This window comes from Dromiciops gliroides, chromosome 1 (assembly GCF_019393635.1).
Source record: "Dromiciops gliroides isolate mDroGli1 chromosome 1, mDroGli1.pri, whole genome shotgun sequence".
NCBI lineage: Eukaryota > Metazoa > Chordata > Mammalia > Microbiotheria > Microbiotheriidae > Dromiciops > Dromiciops gliroides.
The window spans coordinates 704,020,992-704,045,656 of NC_057861.1; the positions used below are offsets into that span (position 1 = coordinate 704,020,992).

At 42.9% G+C, this 24,665-nt stretch overlaps 2 protein-coding genes across 3 annotated transcripts in view; one reads left to right on the forward strand and one right to left on the reverse strand.

Moving 5' to 3' along the window:
* UROC1 (urocanate hydratase 1) overlaps positions 1-12,552 on the reverse strand; it is a 47,992-nt gene extending 35,440 nt beyond the window's left edge. The window contains exons 1-6 of the mRNA XM_043981664.1: positions 12,313-12,552; positions 7,168-7,298; positions 5,105-5,198; positions 3,628-3,687; positions 2,486-2,614; positions 1,602-1,663 (exon numbers count right to left, since the gene is read on the reverse strand). Of these exons, the coding sequence (XP_043837599.1) occupies positions 1,602-1,663; positions 2,486-2,614; positions 3,628-3,687; positions 5,105-5,198; positions 7,168-7,298; positions 12,313-12,438 (602 nt within the window). The 5' untranslated portion in view covers positions 12,439-12,552. The remainder of the gene's footprint in view (positions 1-1,601; positions 1,664-2,485; positions 2,615-3,627; positions 3,688-5,104; positions 5,199-7,167; positions 7,299-12,312) is intronic.
* Positions 12,553-15,970: 3,418 nt separating this feature from the next.
* LOC122735283 (netrin-4-like) overlaps positions 15,971-24,665 on the forward strand; it is a 60,602-nt gene continuing 51,907 nt past the window's right edge. For both annotated transcript variants that reach the window (XM_043976667.1, XM_043976666.1), the window contains exons 1-2: positions 15,971-16,132; positions 16,601-16,854. In XM_043976667.1, the coding sequence (XP_043832602.1) occupies positions 16,788-16,854 (67 nt within the window). In that variant the 5' untranslated portion in view covers positions 15,971-16,132; positions 16,601-16,787. The remainder of the gene's footprint in view (positions 16,133-16,600; positions 16,855-24,665) is intronic.

The window sequence follows — 24,665 nt, forward strand, 5'->3', positions numbered from 1 at the left end:
ACTTGCAAAATGCTTTATTTACATTATCCAATTTGGCCCTAATCCAATTTTATATACATTCTCTTATTTGAGCTAAGTACTGCAGGTATTATTACCCCATTTTATAGATGAAGAAATCAAGGATCAGAGAAGTTAGGTGAGCTGCTGTCGGACATCCCGCTATTGTCAGAAAAAGGATTCCAGTACAGTTCTCTCTTGACTCCAAGTCTAGCATTCTTTCTGTTGTACCATGGTTTGGTACTGTGATGTAGGTATTGCAGACCCGATTGTCCCCATTTTAAACGTAAGAAAACTGAGGTTTGTAGTGATTAACTGATTTGCCATGGTCACACAGTAAACGGCAGATATGGAATCTGGACTTGGGGGTCCAAGTCCAATACTGTCTCTATTTCAATCTTCCAAGCAAATTGGTGATTAGAGAGTTGGAGGAAGGTAAGGAAGAGGGTGATAAAGAAAGAAGTCGTTTTGCTAAGATATGTAGTAAAAATGTTTTCCACCTTAACCCTTTTCTCCATTTATTACATAATTAGCATGGGGTCATGGAATCAAAGAGGCAGCTGGTGACAGAGTGAATTAAGCACTGGGTCTAGAAGTCCTGAGTTTAATTATGATATCAGCTACACTAGCTGCATGACCCTGGGCAAGTCACTTAACTTCTGTTAGCCTCAGTTTTCTTAACTGTAAAATGAGGATAATAACAGCACCTACCTCCCAGATAATGTTTGTAAAAAACACAACATAGTGCCCGGCACATGGTAAGTGCTATATAAATGTGTATTCCCTTTGCCTTCTCTCATAGATATCAAGTTGAAAGTGAGCTTAGAGATAGTCAAGTCTAGAACCCTAATTCTGTCTCTCACCACTTTATTTTACAGATGAGAGATACAGCCCAAAGAGGGTTGCCTTGCCCAAGGCTATGTAGACAAGTATGGAGTCAAGAAGACTCATCTTCCTGAGTTCAAATCTGACCTCAGACACTTACTAGCTGTGTGACACTGGGCAAGTCACTTAATTCTGTCTGCCTCAGTTTCCCCATGTGTAAAATGAACTGGAGAAGGAAATGCCAAACCAATATCTAAGCCAAGAAAATCCCAGATGGAGTCGTGGAATGCTGGACATGACTGAAAAGGACTGAACAACAAAATGAGTCAGGATTTGGAAGTAACTTCTCTGATTCCAGATACAAAATTCATTCCCCTGTACCACACTACCTATGTACATACGGTGTCTTGTTCACTAACTTTTTCATGTCTATAGATCTATTCTCCCCACACCAATCATGAACCCCCTGAGGACAAAGATAGGATCTGACTAATACCTCTTTTTTTATTTTAAGTGAGGCAATTGGGGTTAAGTGACTCGCCCACAGTCACCCAGCTAGTAAGTGTTAAGTGTCTGAGGCCGGATTTGAACTCAGGTACTCCTGACTCTAGGGCCGGTGCTCTATCCACTGCGCCACCTAGCTGCCCCTGGCTTATACCTCTTTAATGCCCCATGGGTTTGGAGTGCTTTAGGGACTGAGTAAGTGCTCAGGTCAAGACCACAAATAACATGACTCTCAAATTATCATGCTGGTTTCCTTTTTAAAAATGTCGACTTACATCGTGACTCCCATTGCAAAGAGTTTCTCATATTCCATTCTGGAGGAGTAATTGGGTATTACCTAAAAAAAACACCAACAGGAGATTTCTTACACAAAGATGCCTTAGTCCATTGTTCTGATTCCCCTTTCCCTTCATGTCAGAGGTGATATTTCCTTCCACCAAACTCACATAGTAAGCAAGAAAGGGAAATCAAGTCAATGGTTTGGAAATGCTAAATGGCCTCTTACCCACCTGATTCTTCAGTGACTTTCTACAATGCCAAGTGACTATTTATGAGCTTATCATTGTAAACACAGGGAAAACTAGCTCATGTATACAATTTACAGAGCACTAAAGGCAATTTTCAGAGGACCTAGCCTTAGTATCTAGTGAGTAGTCAAAACATGATGTTAATAAAGCTATGGGTTGGATCCAAGGGTATGTAGGTAAATGTTTAACAAGCAGCTCTCCCCAAAAAATGTAAATATGGACAATTTTTACATATAATATACACCTTCAACATTTTCTTAACTTTGGACAATCTACAAAATAATAAATCAAGCCCTAATTTCTAGTGATTTCCAAAGTATAAATGCTTACTATGAAAATTTAACAAACCATCAACTGACTCCAACACACTCCTGATTTGATCACTATGTAGGTCAGTTAGGTTGTTTTGTGACACAGTGAGACTGATCCTTTTACACCAGCCATTGACTAATCCTACAATTAGATAGCCATCTTACAAATACAGGCCCTTGACCCCAAGGACAAGTGTGAATTCAGTGTAACCCACATCCAGTGCCAGTGATATAACTTGGGTCCTGTTGAGAGAGATAGGGTTGGGAATGTCAATGGTGTCATCTTCCTGATGACCCATTCTATTCTTCAAGGTTACCCACCATTCCATTGGTGATTACAAGTCGTGGTGCACTGGGGCTGCTAGGGAAGAGACCCAACGGATGGCCACTATACATGACCAAGGTCTGCTCCTCTGTCATCTCAGATAAGTAGGACATGACCAATCTGAACTGGAGGAAGAGAGAATGAAAATCAGTATACATCTTGTCTCAATTGCGGAATCAGAATGACGACTTCAAAGGGATCTTAGATCTCCTAGCCTGGCTCTTTCATTTTACAAACAATGAAAGCAAGTCCCAGAGAAGGGAGATGGCTTGCCCACAGTCACATAGTTAGTAATAGCAAAAGTATGACTAGAACACGGGAATTCTGACTTATAGCCTAGAATTCCTTTAATTACATTCCCAGGGACTACATCAGAGACAGATTAAACTATTTGCCCCTTCAGGTATGAGAGGCCCCAAAGCTCTATCCTACATTACAAATTAACATCTTTATTCCTAAATACATTTAGGAATGACATCACTAGAAGGGCTCCCATATGGTTGTGTTACCTTGGGCCTCTACCTATTTGTTATTCACAGCAGGCCTGAGAACTATAAGGAAGAACCAGAACTTTCCCACTCCCTCCATCGCAACATGGCAATATCCTTGGGCTAACACTACCTAAATATTTGAAACGGGGATGCTTCCTGATCTCCTCTTCCCCCTGTAAAATGGATTGGATTTAGACTGAGCCTAGACTCATGAAGCCCACCCCCCCGACTGGCTTCCACAAAGCTAGAAGCTCCCAACCCTTATTGGCCAAAAAGAATGATCCAAGCAAATTAGGAGATAGGAACTATGGGGCAAAGAGAGCCAGCCTGGGGGTTTGGGAAGGTGGGGAGGGACATAAAATTAACTTTCCTCAGTCCTGTGAGGCAAAGGAGTCTCAACTCATCCTCCTCCACCTCCCTTCTCCATTCCCATTCCAGCATTCAACACCGACCCACCTTCCCTAGGAAAAGATCATGAAACCCTCCAGCCCATTGTAATGATAAAGGAGATCCCTGGGCCCAGAGGAGACATTCCAGCATCCTTAGGAAATAGGGATTTCAAGTCAGACTTGATGGCAAACTCATCTACATCTAGAAGCCCAAGACCAAATTTCTTTCCTTTAACCAGATGATGAAATACTCTCTACCTGAGCCCAGTTGCTGAAGACTTGACCATTGCCTCCATAAGTCACGAGCTCCTGGGGAAACTGGGGAACAAAGATGAAGTCAGAGACAGGATGAGCTTGTGTTGTTTTGTAACCACTTTGGGAAGAGAGCATAATGAAGTACCATGGAGGATGTGAGTTCAAATATCTTAGAAGGGATCATAGCGGTCATCTAACCTCTTAATCCTTTCAAAGGTTTCTCTGTCGTCATGCCTCTCCCTTCTTCAGAACCTTTTATTGGATTATAAAAGCCTGGGTTTGGATTTAAAATCCTCCATAAACTGACCCCTTCCTACCTATCCAGTCTTCTTACAGCTTACACCCAATTTACACACACCCCCAGTCCCTTCCTTGAACAAAACACTATCTCCCCATGCTAGACATTTTTTGCTAGCTGTCCACTATGCCTGAAACTCTCCCTCCTCCCCTCCACCTCTTGACTTCCTTCAAGTTTCAGCTACAATCTCACCTTCCTCAAGAAGCCTTTTTCCAAACCCCCTTAATGCCAGTGCCTTCTCTGTCTAAATGTCTCCAATTTATGTTATCTATATCTTGTTTGTAAATAGTTGTTTACGCGTTGTCTTCCCCATTAGACTATGAGCCCTATGTGAGTAGGGAGTGTTTCTGTTTCTTTGTATCCTGTGCTTAGCACACAGTAGGACTTGCTTAATAAAGGCTTGTCAATGACTTGACTTAGCTACAGGATCAATTCTATTGATTTATCGATTTATTGATCTGTTCTTCCCTGTTGGAAATTCAAGGACCTTTATACTCTGGCCCTGACCTACCTATGCAAACTGATGTTCCACTACTCCCATACACAAATCCTCGGCCTGATAGATTGTCTTCTCAATGCCCATGAATATGTAATGCTTATCTATAGTCTTACCCACCTTGAATTCCCCCTTTCCCCATTCAGATTGTATCAATCTTTAAAGGCCCCCTTCAGAAGACTTAGGGCTGGAAAGGCTCTTAAATGTCATCAATTCCAACCCTCTCCTGATCCTGATAAGAAAACTGAGGCCTAGGGCCTTGGGATAGGACTAGCCTGGGGCCAGCTTAGTGGCTTAGCCAAGACTCCAACCCAAGTCTTCTGATTCCAAACCCAATCATCTTTCCACTACACCATGCTGTCTCCCAACACACTTCCAGTATCCTCCATGATGCCTTCTGCCTTTCCCCTGGACCATTGTACTAACTAGTTGCAGAACTACAAAAAGTAAACTATCTTCTCCTCAATCCTTGATACATTCTAAAACAGTAAACCTCTCTCTCAAAGAACTCTGTCTATCTTTCTATTATTTCTTGGCTACCAATTGGAACCTAATTCTTTGAACTCTGGGCTTCAGAAGTGGTTCAGGAGGTTCCTTGGTTCTCATGTGACGAGATGGAGGAGGAGATACTCTCCACGACTATACATACACATGTGTGAGAGGCGAGTGTCATGGTGGTGGATTACCTGGGCTACAGAGGGGTCCAGGTTGTTCATGATCATGTGCATTATTGCCGCAGCTGATTTAGTCTTACAAGGATAGTTCTCAATTGGGTAGGCCCTGAAAGACACAGATATGCCCAGTATGACAGCAGGAAGAAGAAAAAGTGGTACACATTATTGGAAAATGATTGCCAGCAGATATGGGGAAAGTCACTCATCTTCTAATGCCTTGTATGTGTCAGCCTTAAAGCTAAGACCAAAAGAGTCCTTTGCATGATCAGACCTACATTTTTCCTTCTCTGACTTTTTAACAAAATGTCTCTCTTGTCCTCCCATCCCTCAAACAAGGAAGCAGGTCCAAATCAGTAGTCGATTTGAACTCACTCTTTTGAAGTTCAGATATATATATATATATATATATATATATATATATATATATATATATATATATATATATATATATATATTTTTTTTTTTTGGTGAGGCAATTGGGGTTAAGTGACTTGCCCAGGGTCACGCAGCTAGTAAGTGTTAAGTGTCTGAGGCCGGATTTGAACTCAGGTACTCCTGACTCCAGGGCCGGTGCTCTATCCACTGCGCCACCTAGCTGTCCCTGAAGTTCAGATATTTTTAAAGTCATCCAGTTTTGCATATTTAATCACCATGTCATTAAATAGAAAGGCAACAAAAGATAGTGGAGAGGGAGGGAACATATTTTTAAGAGGGAAAAAATGTTGATTACTTTTGCAATTACCACTAATTCCTCACTAGGCATTATGACAGGGAATAAAGAGCATTCAGGAAGACAAAGGTGTCAGGGTGGGAAGGGAGACACAAGGAAAGACAGTTGGAGACAACTTTCCCCTGTTCTTATCCTGACCTCTCTCTTCTCTAAGCCTAATCCCACATGTTTGGAACAGACTTCCCTTACGCCCTTTTCTTTGTTGAAATCTCTCCCTTTATTATATTGCTAGCCTTCTTGATGGGTGGGTGGGAGCTGGAGGGATGGAGAGAATTTGGAACTCAAAATTTTAAAATGAATTTTAAAGGAAAGAAACCTCTCCTTTTCCTGATACCATGCCTACTCCCAAGGTGAAAATGGTCTGTCTTTTCTCAAATTCTTCAGAGCCACTTAACCTGACTTCCTTGGACCCTTTTGCATTGTTTTAGATTATACGTATTTCTGCATCTACCCTCCCATAGACTCTTTGCTTCTTGAAAGCAGAGATGGTGCCACATTTCATTTCTGTATTCCTAGGGCCTAGCCCTTACACATAGTAGGCACCTAATCAGTGTTTGGTAAGCTATGTTGAAAAGACGATGATTTCGGGGGGCAGCTAGGTGGCACAGTGGATAGAGCACCAGCCCTGGATTTAGGAGGACCTGAGTTCAAATTCAGCCTCAGACACTTGACACTTACTACCTGTGTGACCCTGGGCAAGTCACTTAACCCTCATTGTCAAAAAAAAAAAAAAGACAATGATTTCTCTATTCACATCCTGGATAATTGGTAGATAGGTTGAAGGGTATGAGAGGATCTCCATCTATGGCATAAACTTTTTCCTCTCTCCTTTGAGAAGGGCAACCCAGGCAAAGTCATGCCATGGAAAGCACAAGACCTAGATTTGAATAATTGCCCAGCCATAAAGATCAAGTCTTTTAGCTTAGCGAAGAGCATCTAGTTTCCTAGAGAGGCAGTGAAGCATAGTGGATAGGGCATATTAGAATCTCTGGATTAGATGGTCCCTTCTAACTCCAAATCTCTGTCTGCTGAATTAGGGGTTACCCCAGAGGATCTTGAAGGGCTCTTCCATTTCTAGTAGCCTACCCCCACCCCCACCAGAGGTTAATCAAATATTTGATCAAAATATTTATTACTTACAAGGATATATTGATTTGAAATATTTATTACCTATGAGGGTAATCGTCTCTTTTTCCAGCAAAGTTGAGAAGGGATAAAAGATAAGAAAGATCTGAGCCAATGGAAATTGTCTAGTGGCTTGACATCTTTCCTGTTTACCCAGCATGCTCAGAACCTCCACCTCTTTCTTCTCCACTGTCTGTAGTGGGGTGCTGTAGATACTCACCTCATCTCAATGTCTGGGCAGAATCTGTACATGTAGATGTGCCCATATAGCTTTAGCTCCTGGGCAAATTCTGGTGCCAGGATCTTGTGGACTTCAGGGGGGAAGTACCGCAGAGCATTCTTCAATGCCAGCTATCAGAGGCAGAAGAGAAGAGGATGGGAGAGGTTATTACACAAGGAAGAGCTACCTCAAAGGTGAGTCTAACCACCTGAGTCTGTTATTAAGGCAATCTAGTAGCAGCTTCACTCCACAACTGTCACACTCACTGCTCCCCTGTCCCACGACCTCTATCCTAATGAGGTCAGTCTCTTCTGCAAACATGCACATCCCAACTCAGTGTCTCTGGTCATAGCATTTACAATGTTCCCCTCTCCCTGGATGGAAGACCTTCCATCTACCTCTCTGACTGCTCCAACTCTATCCATCCTTCAGGTCTGTGATTATATCTGGCCTCAGACACTTGACACTAGCTGTGTGACCCTGGGCAAGTCATTTAACCCTCATTGCCCTGCCAAAAAAAAAGAAAAGAAAAGAAAAGAAAAAGTCCTGCTTATTCTATGAGATCTTTCCCACCCCCTCCATGCCACCTCCAAATCGAATTCTTAGTGTACTTAGAGTCTGGCCCCTTCCTTTGGCACCTAAACATGAACTGACTTGTTTAAGGATTTAATTTTTTCACATGTACTCTGTGTAATCTCTCCAATAAAAGCCTCTAGGCTCTAACGTAAGCCTCTCTGGAGTTATAACTGGTTGAACCACCAGATGGTGCTGCTAGTCACTAACCTGATCCTATCCAACAAGAAGGCTTAAGAGCTAAGTCAGTTGAGGATCATAATGGAGGATTTTTCAACACACACACATATCATATTATATATGGGGGTTTTTCTGCTTGTGTTAAATGCCATGTGGTCAATTCTTTACTAATATTTAACATACCTTAATAATAAATACTGCCAAAAATGGGTGCAATGGTCATTAGTTTATAAGTAGCAATATTTTAGAAAACCCAGCCTAGTCCCCCCAAATAATTTCACCCAACCCAGCCTAGTCCCCCAATAATTTATATAACACAAGTCTCTTACTCAAGCAATCTACACTAAAATAAAATGTCTAGGGGCAGCTAGGTGGCACAGTGCATAGAGCACCGGCTCTGGAGTCAGGAGGACCTGAGCTCAAATCTGGCCTCAGACACTTGATACTTACTAGCTGTGTGACCCTGGGCAAGTCACTTAACCCCAATTGCCTCACCAAAAATAAAATAAAATAAAAAACAATACAGTAACTTGGTCCTTTAGTCTAGAGCTTCCTACTCTTAGACTTTTTCCACTCACAACCCCTTTTCACCTGAGAAATTTTTACGTGACCCCAGGTATATAGGTCAATAAAATAGGTATATGTAACCTTTCACTGTTGTTGGGCCATGACCACAACATTCAGTTATGGGACCCCATAGTTTAAGAAGCTTTGCTTTAGTCCATAGCACCTCCCTCCTGCTGTCTCTGACCTGGATTGTGGCACCTCTCTCTGCTGTGGTTTCTCATCACTTTCTCACTTTCCCTCTCTCCTACCCTGTTGTCATTCAGTAATTTTTCATTTGTGTCTGATTCTACATGACCCCATTTGGAGTTGTATTGATAAAGGTACTGGAATGGTTTGCCTCTTCCTTCTCCAGCTCATTTTACAGATGAGGAAACTGAGGCAAACAGGGTGGCTTGACTTGCCCAGGGTCACACAGGTAGTAAGTGGCTGAGGACAGATTTGAACTCAGGTCCTTCTGAAAGAATACTGCCCCTGGAATTTGAGATCCTGGGTGCAAATCCTGCCTCTAAAGCACGGTAACCTTTGAGACCTTGGGCAAGTCACCTAATCTTACTGGGCCTGTTTTCCAACCTGTAAAATGAGAAGGTTGGACCAGATGGCCTTGGAGGTCCCTTTCAATACTATATCTATGACTCTATGAGTTTGGTTTTTAGATTATTCTAGACATAACTATGGAGATCTTCAATCCAGTCCACAGGGCCTTTAGAGGTCATCTATTCCAACCAATCTTTTGTGGAAGGGAAAAATTCAGTTTGGGAAAGGATCCCTTATACAGAGAAGTACAATGTAAGTGAATTTGTTTTGCCTGACTTGTTTCAATGGAGGGCTTTTTGTAGTGTTGGGGTGGATTTTTTTTTTTGGTTGGGGCAGTGAGGGTTAAGTGACTTGCTCAGGGTCACATAGCTAGTAAGTGTCAAGTGTCTGAGACCAGATTTGAACTCAGATCCTCTTGAATCCAGGGCCGGTGCTTTATCCACTGCACCACCTAGCTGCCCCCGCCGGAGTAGATTTTTAAAGGGGTTAAAATAAAGATGTACAAAAAAAAGGAATGTCAACAAAGCATTTAAAAATATATAGAATCACCAAAACAAACAAACAAACAAAACTTATTAGAAAAATACATAGAATATTGTAGAAGGAAGTTCGAAAGGACACACAGAAAAGCAGGTTAGTGTTGATACTGCTGTGATAGATTTAATATATACCTAAAAAAGAAAGAATTTATATGTAAGATATTCTCCGTTCCTTATATTGATCTTTTTCTATTCTTTTTTGTATATGAAAACATTTGCTCTTATTGATGTTTGTCAAGCTCATAACTTTTTTTAAGGAGAAAAAAAACAGAAGTGGGAAAGAAAGAAGCTACTGGAAGACTATCATGAAGGAAAGGGAATGATTGCTGACGCCAAATCTCTAAGGTTCTCCTAGACTGGGGGGGATGGGATAAAAGGTACAGGTATAAGGATTAGTCTGGGCAAATAGTATTCAATAACTCCTTCTCTGAGACAGGAGGGATATTGCTGAAAAGCTTGGAGGTGGGCAGCTAGGTGGCACAGTGGATAGAGCACCAGCCCTGGAGTCAGGAGGACCTGAGTTCAAATATGACCTCAGACACTTGACACTTACTAGCTGTGTGACCTTGGGCAAGTCACTTAACCCTCATTGCTCAACCAAAAAACCAAGAGAGAGAGAGAGAGAGAGAGAGAGAGAGAGAGAAGAGAAGCTTGGAGGTGCAGAGCAAGGGAGGAGGACAGGTAATTTGCTCTAAGACTTAAGTGAAAGGGAACAATTGAGGGAGAGGACAAAAAAAAAAAAAGCTGGCATAGCCACTCTGGGAAATGACATAGTAAATGAAGAATAAAAGGGTTATTGAGCTCCAGTGAGGGTCTAGCTGAGGCTTTAGAGCATCCCATTTCTAAAGGGCAAAGTCAACTTGTTGGTGAGATCCAAGGTGAGAGACCATATGAGCTGAATGGAAGGTCCCATCCAGAATCAAAATGAAAAAGAAAAGTTTTAAAGTATTTTGACATTAGGACAGAGAGTTTCTTTGCTGTGTTGAGTTCGTGGTTTGGCCCAATTATAGTGGTTAAAAAAAGGTGATGCTTGATTTGGGGGAATGCTTCTCTCCCCCTTTCTATCTCTCCAATGAGGACTCATCCATCAAGGTTCCAGTACCACCTCTTCCTTGATGCCTTCCCTGAGTTCTCCAGCACTTGGTATCCTTAGTCATGGTTTGTTTGTAAGACAAGAGTCCACAGCTTCAAATGCAGGAATGAGTACCTTTGCCTGTTTTCCTGGAAGACCTGAACATAGAGCTGGGTAGACAGTAGGTGCCAAATACAAGTTTCATGGATTGGTTTAATCAAAAAGACATACTCCCGGGTCTTAACAGAGAACTAAAGGATGGAAGCCATGCCAAGAGTTATGTAAGAGCACAAATCATTAATCCTAACCTTTGCCTTTGACAGCTGCATGGAGGCATTGAGATAATACTGAAGAGTGTGTGTGTGTGTGTGTGTGTGTGTGTGTGTGTGTGTGTGTGTAAGAGGGAAGGGGGGCTGAAACTTCCTCCAATTCCAAATGACTTTTTTCAAAGATCTCTGTGACTAGACTGATATTTAGAGATATTGTTCTTCTTAGTGATGGAAAAACTGAGGCACAGAGAGACAATAACTGACTTGCCCAAAGTCATTGAGGGAGAGAAAGGACTGCAATTTCACTGTTTCAAGAAACTCTCTCCACCAAAGTTGTCACCTGCTCTGTAATTTTTACTTGCCCAGGACACTCAGATGACATTTAATATAGTTTATGAACTTATGAGTTGATATAGCGTTAGACATGGGGTCAGGAAAACTTGGGTTCACATCATGCCTCAGATGCTTACCAGCTGTGTGACCTTGGGCAAGGTCACTTAATCCCTGCCAGCCTCAGTTTCCTCATTTGTAAAAATAAGGATAATAAAAGTACCTAATTCACAGGGTTGTTGTGATGGTTAATTTAAATAACCTCATTAGTGTACTTTGCAAATGTTAAAAGCACTATATAAATGATAGCTATAATATTATTTTTATTATTACAGTGCTTTGTCCAGGGTCACTGTCACTGTGCCAGAAGCAGGCATGGGCAATACAACACATGAATTCTCTTCCTATAAAATTGAAAGACCAAACAACCACGTCTAAAGAACTCATGGTTTCCTATAGGCATAGTCATGGGGAAGAGATTAAAAACCTAAAGCCACCAGGGAAAACATGAGTAATATGGCCATAGTGCAATCATAAGCCCGAGTCTTTACCAACTCCTAGGACTGAGAAAGGTATTGGGGGCTAGGCTGCTTCAAACCCTGAACCTTAGAGCACCAATCCACTTCAGTTCATGGCTTGACCCAATGATTGGGGTCAATCAGACCCCTCCATAGTCTGGAATCAGACTCACTGTACCTCACATGCGGAGCTCTCCTTTGGATCTGCATTTTGTTGACTTGCAGATACCAGCTCACATGTCTACATTAAAACCCTTGAAGTAAGCTGTACGCGTATCATCCTCATTTTGCAGATGAGGTTCAGAGAAGGCAAAGTTTTGCAAGACTCCCAAGCGGTGTTCTGTCTGCTGATAAAAGTTTCAAAACTACTAAGTGGTGAAACTGAGACTCCAACCCGGATTGTCCTAAACCCAGCCACATTAGCATTTTCTATTATATTACAGCAATAAGAGTTCTTTCAAAGAGACTGCTGTTCCCATAAGGAAAGGGGAGAAACTCTTTGGAGGCCAAGAGAGTACATCGGACTGCAATTACAAGAAGAGAAGAGGCCCAAGCTTTCTTACCTGTTTTTCCTCTGGAGTAAGGTTGGGGGTTCTCACAGGAGCATGGGGCAACCCTGTCCTTCGTCCTTTGTTCTCTGGTAAAGGGTGTAGGGGAAGACCCTTGCACAGCTCTCGAAGGTTAGACATTTTAGGCAGAGGCAGCCCTGGAGGGGGGGGGGCGGTATAAAATCAGACCTGGCAGAGAGAGGGAGAATAAGAAATTCTGGAACCCCGAGTCCTACCCTCTGAGGCACCACTGTGACCTTGGTCACCCACCTCCTCTCCCTAGCTAACACCATTGGCTACCTGGCTTCCCTTGAAAGTGAATCATTCACAGCTATCATTTGACCCCTGGCTAGCGGGGTGGTGATAGGGGAGTTTGCCCAGTTTTGACACTTTTGATATTGATCTTGCTCAATTGCTTGAGGAGAGATGTCCTATTGATATATGGTCTCCATATAATTGGACTGAGCTTTGGGATTCCAAGGCACAGCACAAGGAGGGGCAGCAATCTCCCCTTCTCTAGTTTCTTAGCCAGAAAGAAGGAGTTGTTAAAAGAGGATATTGTTGTTGGGGGCAGCTAGGTGGTGCAGTGGATAAAGCACCAGCCCTGGATTCAGGAGGACCTGAGTTTAAATCCAGCCTCAGACAGTTGACAGCTTACTAGCTATGTGACCCTGGGCAAGTCACTTAACCCTCATTGCCCCACCAAAAAAAACAAACAAAAAGAGGATATTGTTTTCACCAACAGACTTTCTTTTTCTGATTCCTTCATAGCTCCAGTGTCAATTTCCCCATGATTCTTTCCATAATTTCCATGTAACTCCAATAATTCAAATTTCCTTGTATCCTGGCTGTAGTTGGTGGGGGGCAGGGGGAGAGGGTGGGAATGTTATTATTTTGACTAGTAGGAGGGGATGTCTACGGTGTCCTATTTGGCCCTTCCCATTAATCAGGTGGTGATAGATTTAACCTTGTTCCACGAGATTAAACAGGTAGCCAAGGAGTCCATGTTGATTATAGGGGTGCTAATGGAGGCTATTGTAGTGGAAATTCAATTAATGTGATGGTGCCGATAGTTAAAGGGAGCCTGGACCTCTTCCTTAATAATGGAAACCTGGATCTTTTCCATCTAGTTGCCCATGAAGGCCTCTAGAGTCATGGAGGTGCTCTCACATAGGAAAGGATTTCCTAGCACTTTGGAGACTTAGGACCCTGAATCAGTAAAGGCCAAGAAGTATTTGGTGTTGCATGGGGACCAGTGAACAATCACAGTAGTGAGGAGCATTGGGACCCCATGGAGCTGTCAAATTCCTATTTATCTTTGGGGGGTGCCATTTATGGAAATGGGGAATGCCATTGGAAGTCTATCCCCCTCTCTGTAGTTGTCCTGTTCTAGATATCAGAAGGGCTCCAGGTTTCCCTGGGGTTCTTCCTGACACTAGCCAGTTGGGGGTGCCCAAATCCTACAGTTGGCACTAAAGCAGGGCCTACTCTCCAGGTCTTTCACTCCAGCGTTTCAGCCTTGCTTCTCTATTCAGGACTCCAGGAAAGTGTAATGCACTGAGCCCAGTGTTCTCTGGCCCACAGGGCCTTCTGTGGGCTCGGGGGGTTGTTAGTGATTGACTGAGAGCCCGTTGTGCTTGCTGATTTTAATTTGGGAGGAATTAGCCCCCCTAGCCTTAGCAGTAGAGAGAATAAGCACAACCAGTCCCTCTCTAGAACTCAGTCATGCCCTGCCATAGGCTTGAACTTGCCAAGGGGAAGTGTCTTAGATTCAACCACAATGTGATTGGGTCAGGCCCCTAGTCCTAGCTTTTGTGTGATGTCTAGCCCTTCCCTTCCTTGTTACCAAAAACATTAGTCTCAGTTATGGAAACAGCTGACGCAGCCAAAGGAGAAAGCTGGTGTGGTTGGGAGGTCGGACACTTGAAGAGAGAGCACAAGTACCAAATGAGTGGCCAAGATTTGAGGTGTCAAACTGGCAGGCCAAAAGCAGCTCAGGACTCCTCAAGTGTATGCCATCCATCCACATTAAAACAGAATTTTAAAATGTGTAACAAGATAAAAATAAAATAAAACATAGATTTTAATTTGTGGTTTTCTAAGTCACTATGCAGCCTACAAGGATGTTTCCATTTGAGTCAGATACATACAATAAGTGCCTTAGGAAGGAAAAGGCAACATCACCTACTTCTCATTTTATCTCAGGAGTGGGAAACAGACATAGGGGATTTGGGAGAAGCCGAGTATGGTGGGGAGAGCATCAGACCTTGAGCCAGGGGACATAGGGTCTTCATCCCATCTCTGTTTCCACTAAATAGTTATATGACAAATCACTTTGCTTTGGGTATGTCTGAGTTTTTTCATCTTATTATTTCAGTAAATATTAGTGTTTAGTAAAAGTTAGTGATACAGGGAAGAACAAAGGATGGTACTTGAGGGCGTGACAGGGTCAAGGGAAGGATTTTTAAAGAATGGATAAGACCCAATTATGACTGTAGGCAGCAGGGAAGGAGTCAATACAACTACAACTCATTTGCAAATTAATTTTCTCCCTTTGTACATCATGGGTTGGTGTCATTTAATTAGTAATGAGTGCAATTAATAAAATATTGAAGCAGAATTATAATTATAAAAATGAATGAACTATTAACATTTTAAAAGCATCAATATTGCCATGACATGAGTTTCTGGTCATTATAAATTAAATAGGTCTTGGGCAATATCGAATTCAGTTTCTCCCATTACTTCTTGAAAGGTAAGTCAACAAAACATTCATCCAGCAAGCCGATTGCAATGGTGTGGATTACAACCTATCCATCAATAGTCTCTTCTTCATTTCTTATCCATGTCATACTTGTCCACACTTGTCCATGCTTGTCCACACTGGGCCCTCTCAGCATGTTAGAGTGGCCTTGGTCTGGACTTCCTTTCCCTCTCCATTGTATGGATGCCAGTGGAACCCCAATGATGACCATAGATTATCAATCAGTCAACAAGCATTTATTAAGCGCCTACTAAATGCCAGGTATTGTGCTAGGCCCTGAAGATGCAAATGAAAGTGTGAAAAAATCCCTGCCATCGACCCACCTGATCTGCCTGCTTCCTTCCGCTGCTCATTCCTCTCTGATGTCAGACATCCTTTCTGAAAGGTCTTTTGATCAGTTCTTGGCTGGTGGAGAACTTCAGCTTACTCCCTCCCACCCTATGCATGTCTTCATGCTCTTTTCGGAGGCTGGGGTGATCCGTGGTTTGCAGCCATCCCATCTCATTTGAAGAATACTATTGTTTAAAAGATGGGACCAAATATAACCACCCTTCGCCCAGGTCCAGCTCTGTCAAAGGGTGTGTGTGGTCAAATTCATAATCCTTGATGTTCCAAACCTAACATTTTTTCGTCTGAAGACCCTTACCAGCTCTAATATGCTATGATTCTATGATTTATAATTGATTAGTCGATGATTGATTGATTGATTGATTAGATGGCTTCTGCCAGCCGGGGAGGGAGAACGATGGTGTAGGGAAGGTATGTATGACGAAGGAGAAGCATTGATAGAGGGCGCTCATGAGATCATTTCGACACAGAGTGGAGACCCTAGGGAAGGGAGTGGCGACACCCACGTGCTGGGCATTTAATTTAAAGGGCCAGAAGTGTGCCCCCGCCCAACCTCCCCAATCTAAGCTGACAAACCGCAGGCTTTACTGTAAGCCAGTCTTAGGAGCCAGACTGAGCGGAGAGAAAGAGCCTTTCCTGCAAGAGCGAGGGGGCTCTAGGGGTGACGGGCGGCTGCAGGGGACGCAGGAGTTCTGGGCTACTGACAGGACACGGGGAAATAATGTAACTTTCCCCCATCCCTCCTCTTCCGAGCCGTCTTCTAGGATTGTTCTGATCTGTCCCCTCTTCCCCTCCCTGTATCCATCTGGGAACCGGATGCTGGAGTCCGGAGAAGGAGCAGTGACTCTCCAAGGCCCTTCTCATTCTGCCTCCCTGCCCGCTGCCTTCACCCTCCACCCCCATCCTTTCCCCTCTTTGCTGGCTGGGCACTGGAGGAAGTCCAGAGCACGAAGCCCGGCACTGGGGGAGAGGCGACTAGGCTCATCTTGGGTGCGCAGCTTCTCCCAGGGCTAGATCTGGGGCAGGCTTCCTACTTACTACCCCTAATATTAGTAGATACTCCTTAGCGAGTAGCTTGGGAAGAAAAGTTTCAGGAGGCAGGTGAGTGCCGGCTGAGCCTGACCTGTGCTCTGATCTTCCCTCCAAACCCTCCCCCCCCCCGCCCTTTTTTCTCCCTCCCCAACTTTCCAGAGTGCGATGCCTTCCCCTGCACGCCCGTGCCCAGTGAGCGGGTGAAAGGGAGCTCAGACCCTCCGAGCCCGGGAAAGAGTGGAGAGGATGGTCCAGCCGGCCACCCTGCTGGTCTGAGGAGGGGGTCCAGGGCTTGGGCTGCGACTGCCGGGCTCCGAGGTGAAGAAAGGCAGCCCTTCTGGCAACCATGGTAGTCCTAGGGCTCGCCCTGATCTTGCTTCTGGAATACTCGGTCTCTGGTTCCGGTGAGGCAGGTAAGGATTGGGCCGCCAGCTGCTGGGGTTAGGGGATGCGGAGAGGGGTAAGGAGTATGTACCACTCACAAGTCCCCTTCCCCTTCCCCTTCCCCTTCCTGGGAAAGGGCTGGAATTAACCCCTTAAAACCTCTTCTCTCCTCTTCTCTCTCCGAATCAACGCTCTCTCTCTCCCCGAATCAACTGATTTCTATTTATTGATTTTTTCCCCCCCACCTCCGAACTCAAGGGATATTTTGAGCTAAGGACCGGCCCAACCATGGACTCAAAATAGTGCGAGTCGCATTGTCTTCAAGGAGGAGAAAAGAATTGCGTCCTACGGGGGAGAACACAATGATAGCTACAGAGAGAAATGAAAAACAAAAAAAAAAACAAAAACAGGGAATCTTGGCATGACAGAACAGTAATGGACCTTAGAACCGAGAACAGTGGAACCGGGACGGGCCTTAGAACTCAGAATGTCAGAACTGTAGTGGACCTTAGAACCGAGAATAGTCAGAGCTGGCAGGGGTCTGAGAAATGCAACGTTAGAACATAGAACGTCAGAGATGGCCAGTGTCTCCGAGATCACCTGGATTAGGGGTTCTTCATTTTTTTTGTGTGTTCTGAAGCCCTCTGGTAGTCTGCTGAAGCCTGTGGACCCCTTTTCAGAATCGGGTTTTTTAATCCATCAAATAAAGTACGTGTGATTACAAAGGAAAACATTTTTATTGAAGTACATTGTATTTCAAATATACTTTTTAAAAATAAACTCATGGGCTCCACTTTAAAAATCTCTAGTCTGACCCCTTCATTTTCCTGAAGGGGAAATAGGGGTTAAGCTATTTGACAGAGGTTACAGAATCAAAACTAGAACCCAGGTGTCTTGACTCACAGCCCAGTGTTTTTGCCACTTCTACTATAGAATGGATTGGTGAGCTGGGCTTAGGGAGTGGTAAATCTTTCTTTACAGATAAAAATCACTAAATATTCCAGATGGGTTTGATTATCCTTTCAGCCTCCAATACTTTATTAATATCTTAGTCAGTCAATAAGCATTTATTACATACCTACTTGTGTGCCAAGCAATGTACCAAGCACTAGGCATGTGAAGAAAGGTAAAAGACAAGTCTCTGCTCTGGGGGCGCTCATGATCTAATGGGGGACATAAATATGCAAATAACCACACACAAGCCAGCTAGATACAGGATAAATTGGAAATAATCCACAGAGAGGAAGTGCATTTGTTTAGGAAAATAGCAAAGAAATACCGGGGAAACTTGTGTGGATAAAGAATAGAGTTTCATCTTTTTCTGGATGTTTGTCATTGGGATAAATGAAATTATTCTAGAGAGAGAGACAGAGAAACAGAGACAGAGACAGAAAAAAAAAGAGAGACAGAGGGACAGAGATTGAGAGAGATAGAAAAAGAGAGAGACAGTGAGACAGAAAGCAAGTTTCATGTAGCCATATAAACTACCTCTTCTCAGCCTGAATTTCCTTATCTGTAAGGTGGAGATAATTTACCAGCCTTCTTCACAGAATTGTTGTGAGAATTAAATGAAGTGAGTATAAAAGGGTTTTGAAAAGTATAAAACTATACAGATTATGTATTTATATGTATATCTATAATTGATAATCATAGCACATATAATATAATATATACATAATTGATAAGATGCAGGAAACCCTCAGACATAACATACATTGATTATTTGAAGCAAAAGTCTTAATTCAGGAGTCAAAGACAGGAGACCCTAATGGCTGGGTCAGGAATCTAGTGACCTAGGTGCTCTTCCTAACTCCTGTCTGCATTTTGTTTACCTTTGGGCAAAATGACCTTCCACTGTCTCAGTCTCATCCCCTCTCCTCTTTAGATAAAGAACCATGTAAATGGTAAAATTATTTTAATTACAGTGGCTTTGAGAAAATGGCATGATAGAGTAGTGAGGACCAGGGTCAAAGGAGGAAAATTGATCCAGGCACTTGACTGAGTCCTGACAGATCTTTGTCACAACATCTTCAAAAAGGCTGATTTTGTTTGCACTTGGATAGTTATGATGCTGGGGCCAGAGACTAGCAAGTCCAGCACCCCTTTGGCCATGGTGTGCTTGGAAATGTGGTCTGGCCTGATAGCTAATGGATAGAATTAAAATTCCAGATATACTTAACAAATTGAAAAGCCATTCAGAAATCTTTAGACTGGAGCTAGCTGGTACAGGAGATAAAGTGCTAGACTTGGAGTCAGAAAGACCTGAGATCAAATCCTGCCTCAGACACTTATCTGTACACTCCTGGGCAAGTCACTTAACCTCTGCCTGCCTCAGTTTCCTCATCTGTAAAATGGGGGTCATACTGGCACCTGTCTTCCAGGGTTGTTGTAAGGATCAAATGTGATAATATATGTAAAGTGCTTTTCAAGTCTTAAAGTGCTTCATAAATGTTAGTAGACATTGTTATTGTTAACATTTATCTTTATATATGTTTTAGCAATAAGGACATAATCGAGGAAGGAAGTGCAGGTTTGGGAAACAGAAACTTTTAGCATCTCCAGGTCGGAACCTCTATGAACTTGAGAAGTAGGAGAGCTAATCTTGTCCAACAGTAAATAAAGTGCAGAAAGTAGTTAGGGAAAAGACCCAGGTCACCAGATTATTGGTCTAATCTTTGGTAATGGATGGACCCAGCCTGAATAAGAATCCCCTCAACAATTTTGCTAACAAGTGGGTCATCCAGCATTTACTTAAAAACCTCCAGTGACAGGGAATCCACTGCCTCCTAGGACAACCCTTTCCATATTGAGACAGCTCTTATTGAGAAATGTTTTCCTCATATCCACCCAGAAATCTCCCTCCTCTTCCCCTTCCACCCACTGCTGTTAGTTTTGCCCTCCGGGGCCGAGAAGAATTCGTCTTGGTAATGATGGAAATCATTACTAAGTAAAGATGGGCACTGAGTAGGGTAGAGGAGGTTTTGGGAATCTTAGTGAGAAGATGACTCTGAGCCTACAACTTAGCCTTCTAATGAGAATGGGATCCCTGCCTGACATCTTGATAGTATAACTATGAGGTTGGCATTGATTATGAAGATGTGGACTATTTAGAGAGAAGAGCTTTTCATACGGAAATGTGGAAAAGGTAAAACCCGGCATTTCTCTGGATGATTGGTAAAGCGCCAAAGGGATCTTTTGCAAGGGATGATTAGAATTAGATGGAACCATGGCAGAGCTGGAAGGGATGGTAGAGACCCTTTGGTTATGGGATCATAAAATGAAAGCTAAAAGGAATTTCAGAGGTCATTGAGTCCAATACCCTTATTTTTAAAGTAGTTTTTTAAAAGGATTTTCATATTCTATTGTTTAATATTAAATTTAATATTACTTAATATATTATAATATATAATGCTGTATTGTATTTTTAATCCTTTCATTTTTATACTACATGCATTTCTGAATGTCCTCCATCATCCCCTGCAAGGGAAGCCTTCTTTTGTAACAAAAATTTTAGAAAACACCAATAAAGCCACCTGAGAATAGTCTTCCACCTCTCTGTTAAAAGGAGAAAAGAGCTCCCCCCCCCTCTTCTCTAGGATCAGGATTGGTCATTATAATGACACAGACTTCATTATATGTTTTATTATTCTTTTGATTTATGCAATTGTGGCCATTATCCATGCTGTTTACATGGTTCTAACAATTTTGCTTTGAATCAGTTCATATGTTTTACCATGGTTCTCTGATTTCCTCATGTTTGTAATGGCTTGTACACAGAAAGATAAAATTCCACTTCATTGATGTAAAGATCCTTTTAGGTATTCTGCAGTGAGGTTCTTTGCTAAAACAAAAGTGCTGCCATAGATTCTGGTTAATATGGAACCTTTCTTTCTGCTATTGACCTTTAACCCCTTTATTTTATAAGACCTCCCTGAAATTACTTTGTATATATTTCTTTCTTTTTTTTCACATGTATAGGTAACCCCTCCCCCCAAAGACACACGCACTCAATAAACTCCAATGACTATCACCTTCAGGATCAAATATAAAACCCTCCATTTGTTGTTCTAAGCCCTTTATATACTGCCCCATCCCATCCTCCACACCACCTTTCCAGTTTTCCTACACTTGACACCCTCCCATGTATTCTGCCATCCAGTGACACTGACCTTCAAACTGGTCCTGGCACAAGAAACTCGATTTCTTGACTCCCAGCGTTTTCTCTGGCTGTGCCTCATGCCTGGAACATTCTCTCTCCTCATTTCCACCTCCCGAAGCCCTAGCTCCCTTTAAGGTTTAGCTCAGGTACCACCTCCTTCACAAGGCCTTTGCTGATTCCTGAATTTGCCCAAATCCCTGTGTATGTGTATGTATGTAATATGTGCATGTATGCACATACATGCTATCTATCTATCTATTTCTGGCTGTATGACCCTGGGCAAGTTAATCTCTCAGTAAGTAATTCTCTAAGACAAGACCATAAATTGCAGAGAAAGTTCTGACCTATAGTAGTAAAGGGTATTTTCTCACCTGAATGTTCCCTTTACCAAGGAAATTACAGGTCAAGCTCTCTGTCTCTCTGTCCCTCTCTGTCTCTCTCTGTCTCTCGGACTCTCTGTCTGTCTGTTTCTCTCTGTCTCTGTCTCTCTCTGACTCTCTCTGACTGTTTCTGTTTCTCTCTGTCTCCCTCTGTCTCTGTCGGTCTCTGTTTCTCTGTCTCTGTCTCTCTGTCTTTCTCTGTCCCTATCTCTCTCCCTCTCTCTGTGTCTGTCTGTCTTCCTCCCCCCACCCTGCTCTCTCTCTCTGTTTCCCTCCTATCTATAGCTATCTCTATCTATATATGCATACATGCATGTAGGTTCATGAATATACATATACTATATATGTATAGCTATGTCTGTGCACATGCATGTATATGCACACATCTAAATATGTGACTGTCTTGCATTTCTGTATCTGTGAATAGGTTGTATCCTCCCAGTGGAGTATAAGCTTCTTGATCACAGACACTGTTACTTGGGTTGTATTCTCAGTGCCTGGAACATAGGAAGTGCTTCCAAAATGTGGCGACTGATGAAAAAGATAAAGCCAGATTTTTATGACACTGTTTGCACCCTTCAGCCTTACTACACTAAGAGTTCCTTATTTGTATATTACCGTGATGACTTACTGTATTTTTTAACTTTTTTTGAGAGGCAATGGGGGTTAAGTGACTTGCCCAGGGTCACACAGCTAGTAAGTGTCAAGTGTCTGAGGCCGGATTTGAATTCAGGTCCTCCTGAATCCAGGGCTGATGCTTTATCCACTGCACCACCTAGCTGTCCCCGACTTACTGTATTTTTAAGCATCCTAAGCCACCATCACTGGCCCCAAATGGGTATAAACTTGGCTTCATTACCGTTTGCCTTGGGTATGTCACTAAAACTGTTTGATTAGGGCTCAACAATTTTATTAATTTTTTTAATATACAAGTTCAATTACTTCAAAACGTTGGAATAGCTTTGCCTTAAAGAGCAATCCTCAGTTTTGGCTCCATAATCACACGGGCCCCAAGAGAACTTGGAAGAGGTTCAGAGGGAAGTTCCCAAGATGCCTCCAGGGATGGATAATGAGGCTCCTGAGAAGAGACTGAAGGAAGTTGATTCATGGAATTTTTTGGATCCTTGGGCATTCATTCTGGGGGAGATCTCAGAGGTCACTGAATCTCAAAGTTGGAGGGAACTTGGGAAGAAGAAAACACAGAATGCTAGGATGGGAAGGGGTCTTGGAGTAAAGACTATTAGCACAGTAATGGCCTTTTGAGAACATAGGCTGTTGGAGCAGGAAGCCACCTTCCAGGTCATTGAGTCCCAGTTCCCTCATTTGACATAGGAGAGAATTGAGGCTGAGGCCCAGAAAGGTGGCTGGACTTCCTCCAGTTCACACAGGGGGCTCGTGGTGGCAGTTGCACCACCTCATTATATGCCATTTATTTTCTTCTTTTCCTAATTAGACTGGAAGCTCCTTGAGGGCAGAATGCTCTCTAGTTTTTCTTATAGCAACCAGACCAAGATTGGATGCAATCCTGACCCTTTGAGACCAATTAATAACAGTAAGAGTTCCCATGCTGATAGTACTTAAAGGTCACAATTTGCATTATTCACAACAACTTTGTGAGGTAGATAGTTCGAAATTAATATTTGCATTTTCTAGATGATGGGGAGAAAATAATCTGACTTAGAAAGGTGAAGCAATTTACCCAGAGTCACACAGTGTGCAGACCTGGAAGCCCCAGGCTTTATGACTCTTGGTTCAGTGCTATACATCATGCTGCCTTTCTGATGAGGAGATGAAGGAGCCCTGTGAGCCTCCCTGGTCCCAGAAGTGATGCTGTTTAGTGAGCCTTTGCAGGGAACGTCTGTGCTTTCTATGAACTCTCTGAACCTCAGTGTACATGCTCTTCTAGAGGATTTTCTTTACCCCCATCACTTAACAGGACTTCAAGATGCCTCACTTGCCTGCCTACCTACCTCCAGAATTATCCAGGGCTCCCCAGGCTTGTTCCTGCCCTGAGTCAGCTGGACCTGAATTCAAACCCTGCCTCAACCACTTAATAGCTGTATGATCCTAGGCAAATCTCTTGACCTCTCTGTACCTCAGTTTCCTCAACTATAAAATGAGGGAGGGATTCAGTGGCCTCTAAGGTCCCCCTGAGTTCTAAATCTATGGTATGATGACAGCCCCAACTCTATGTCAGCTACTCCAAAAGTTTCCCCCTCAACAATGGTTGACATTCTTCCATTAGACATTCACACCTTTAGATTTGGAAGGCCTTCCAATGATCTGAATTCCCCTAGAAGAATGGGAGGATGCAAATAACCCTGGGAAGGTCACACTTTAAGCTGTGACAGAGGACAGACTGTGGTAGAGTTTAGATTCATGGGTGAGAATCACAGATCATGGGATCATATATTTAGAATTGGAAGAGACTTTGGAGGTCACACTAGTCCAACCCTATCGTTTTACAGATAAGGAAGATGAGAAAGGATTTACTTCAAGTCATACAGGTAGTGAGTGGTGAAACTGTAAAATGAACCCAGGCCTTCTGACCCAAGTGAAGTGTTTGTTCTTTGTGCTGGGCTTCTTCTTAGAATGTTAGAGCTGGAAAGAACCTTATTGATCCAAGTGGTCCAAGGATGCTCCACCTGAGGCCAATGAGCTTGTTGCCTTTTAAAATCGGTATTTTGATAATTGGGTTCTTTTGTAATCCTCTGTATTTATTTTATGCATCTAAAAACATTATTCTGAGAAGGGGACCATGAAACCCATGGACCTTAGACAGTCAAAGGGGTCTATGATGCAAGCAAGATTCAGAACCCCTGATTAGTCCACTGGCTTTATTGTGTGCAAGTGATTTCTCCCTGCTAAAGTCTTTTCTAGCTAGGACTTTATTGCAGGGATAAGGGTGGCCCTAATCCACCTTCACTCTTCTCTTAGTGCCAATACCTCTCTTTAAGAGCCTCCTTACTCTCCCTATTTCTGCTAATGTACCCATGGCAATTTCTGTTGGGAACTCCCCTTGTTTTGTTTCGTTTGTGAGCCAATGAACTTTCTGCCAGTTGGTAAGAAAGAAGCAGCAATAATTAGCTATTTCTGTCACTGAACAGTAGCTGATCTTCCTGCAACTGCATGTCCTGGGATGCCAAGGAATGGTTATTAACCACGACAGAACTACTAAGCAAGTACCTTCCGGGCAACTTTTTCATGTGTGGGATCTCAAAGCACTCATTAGTGTTTGTGAATGATGAAATCTTGATGCAAAGGAAGAGGGTTTCTCAAAGTCCTCACCTTCCCCAGGCTT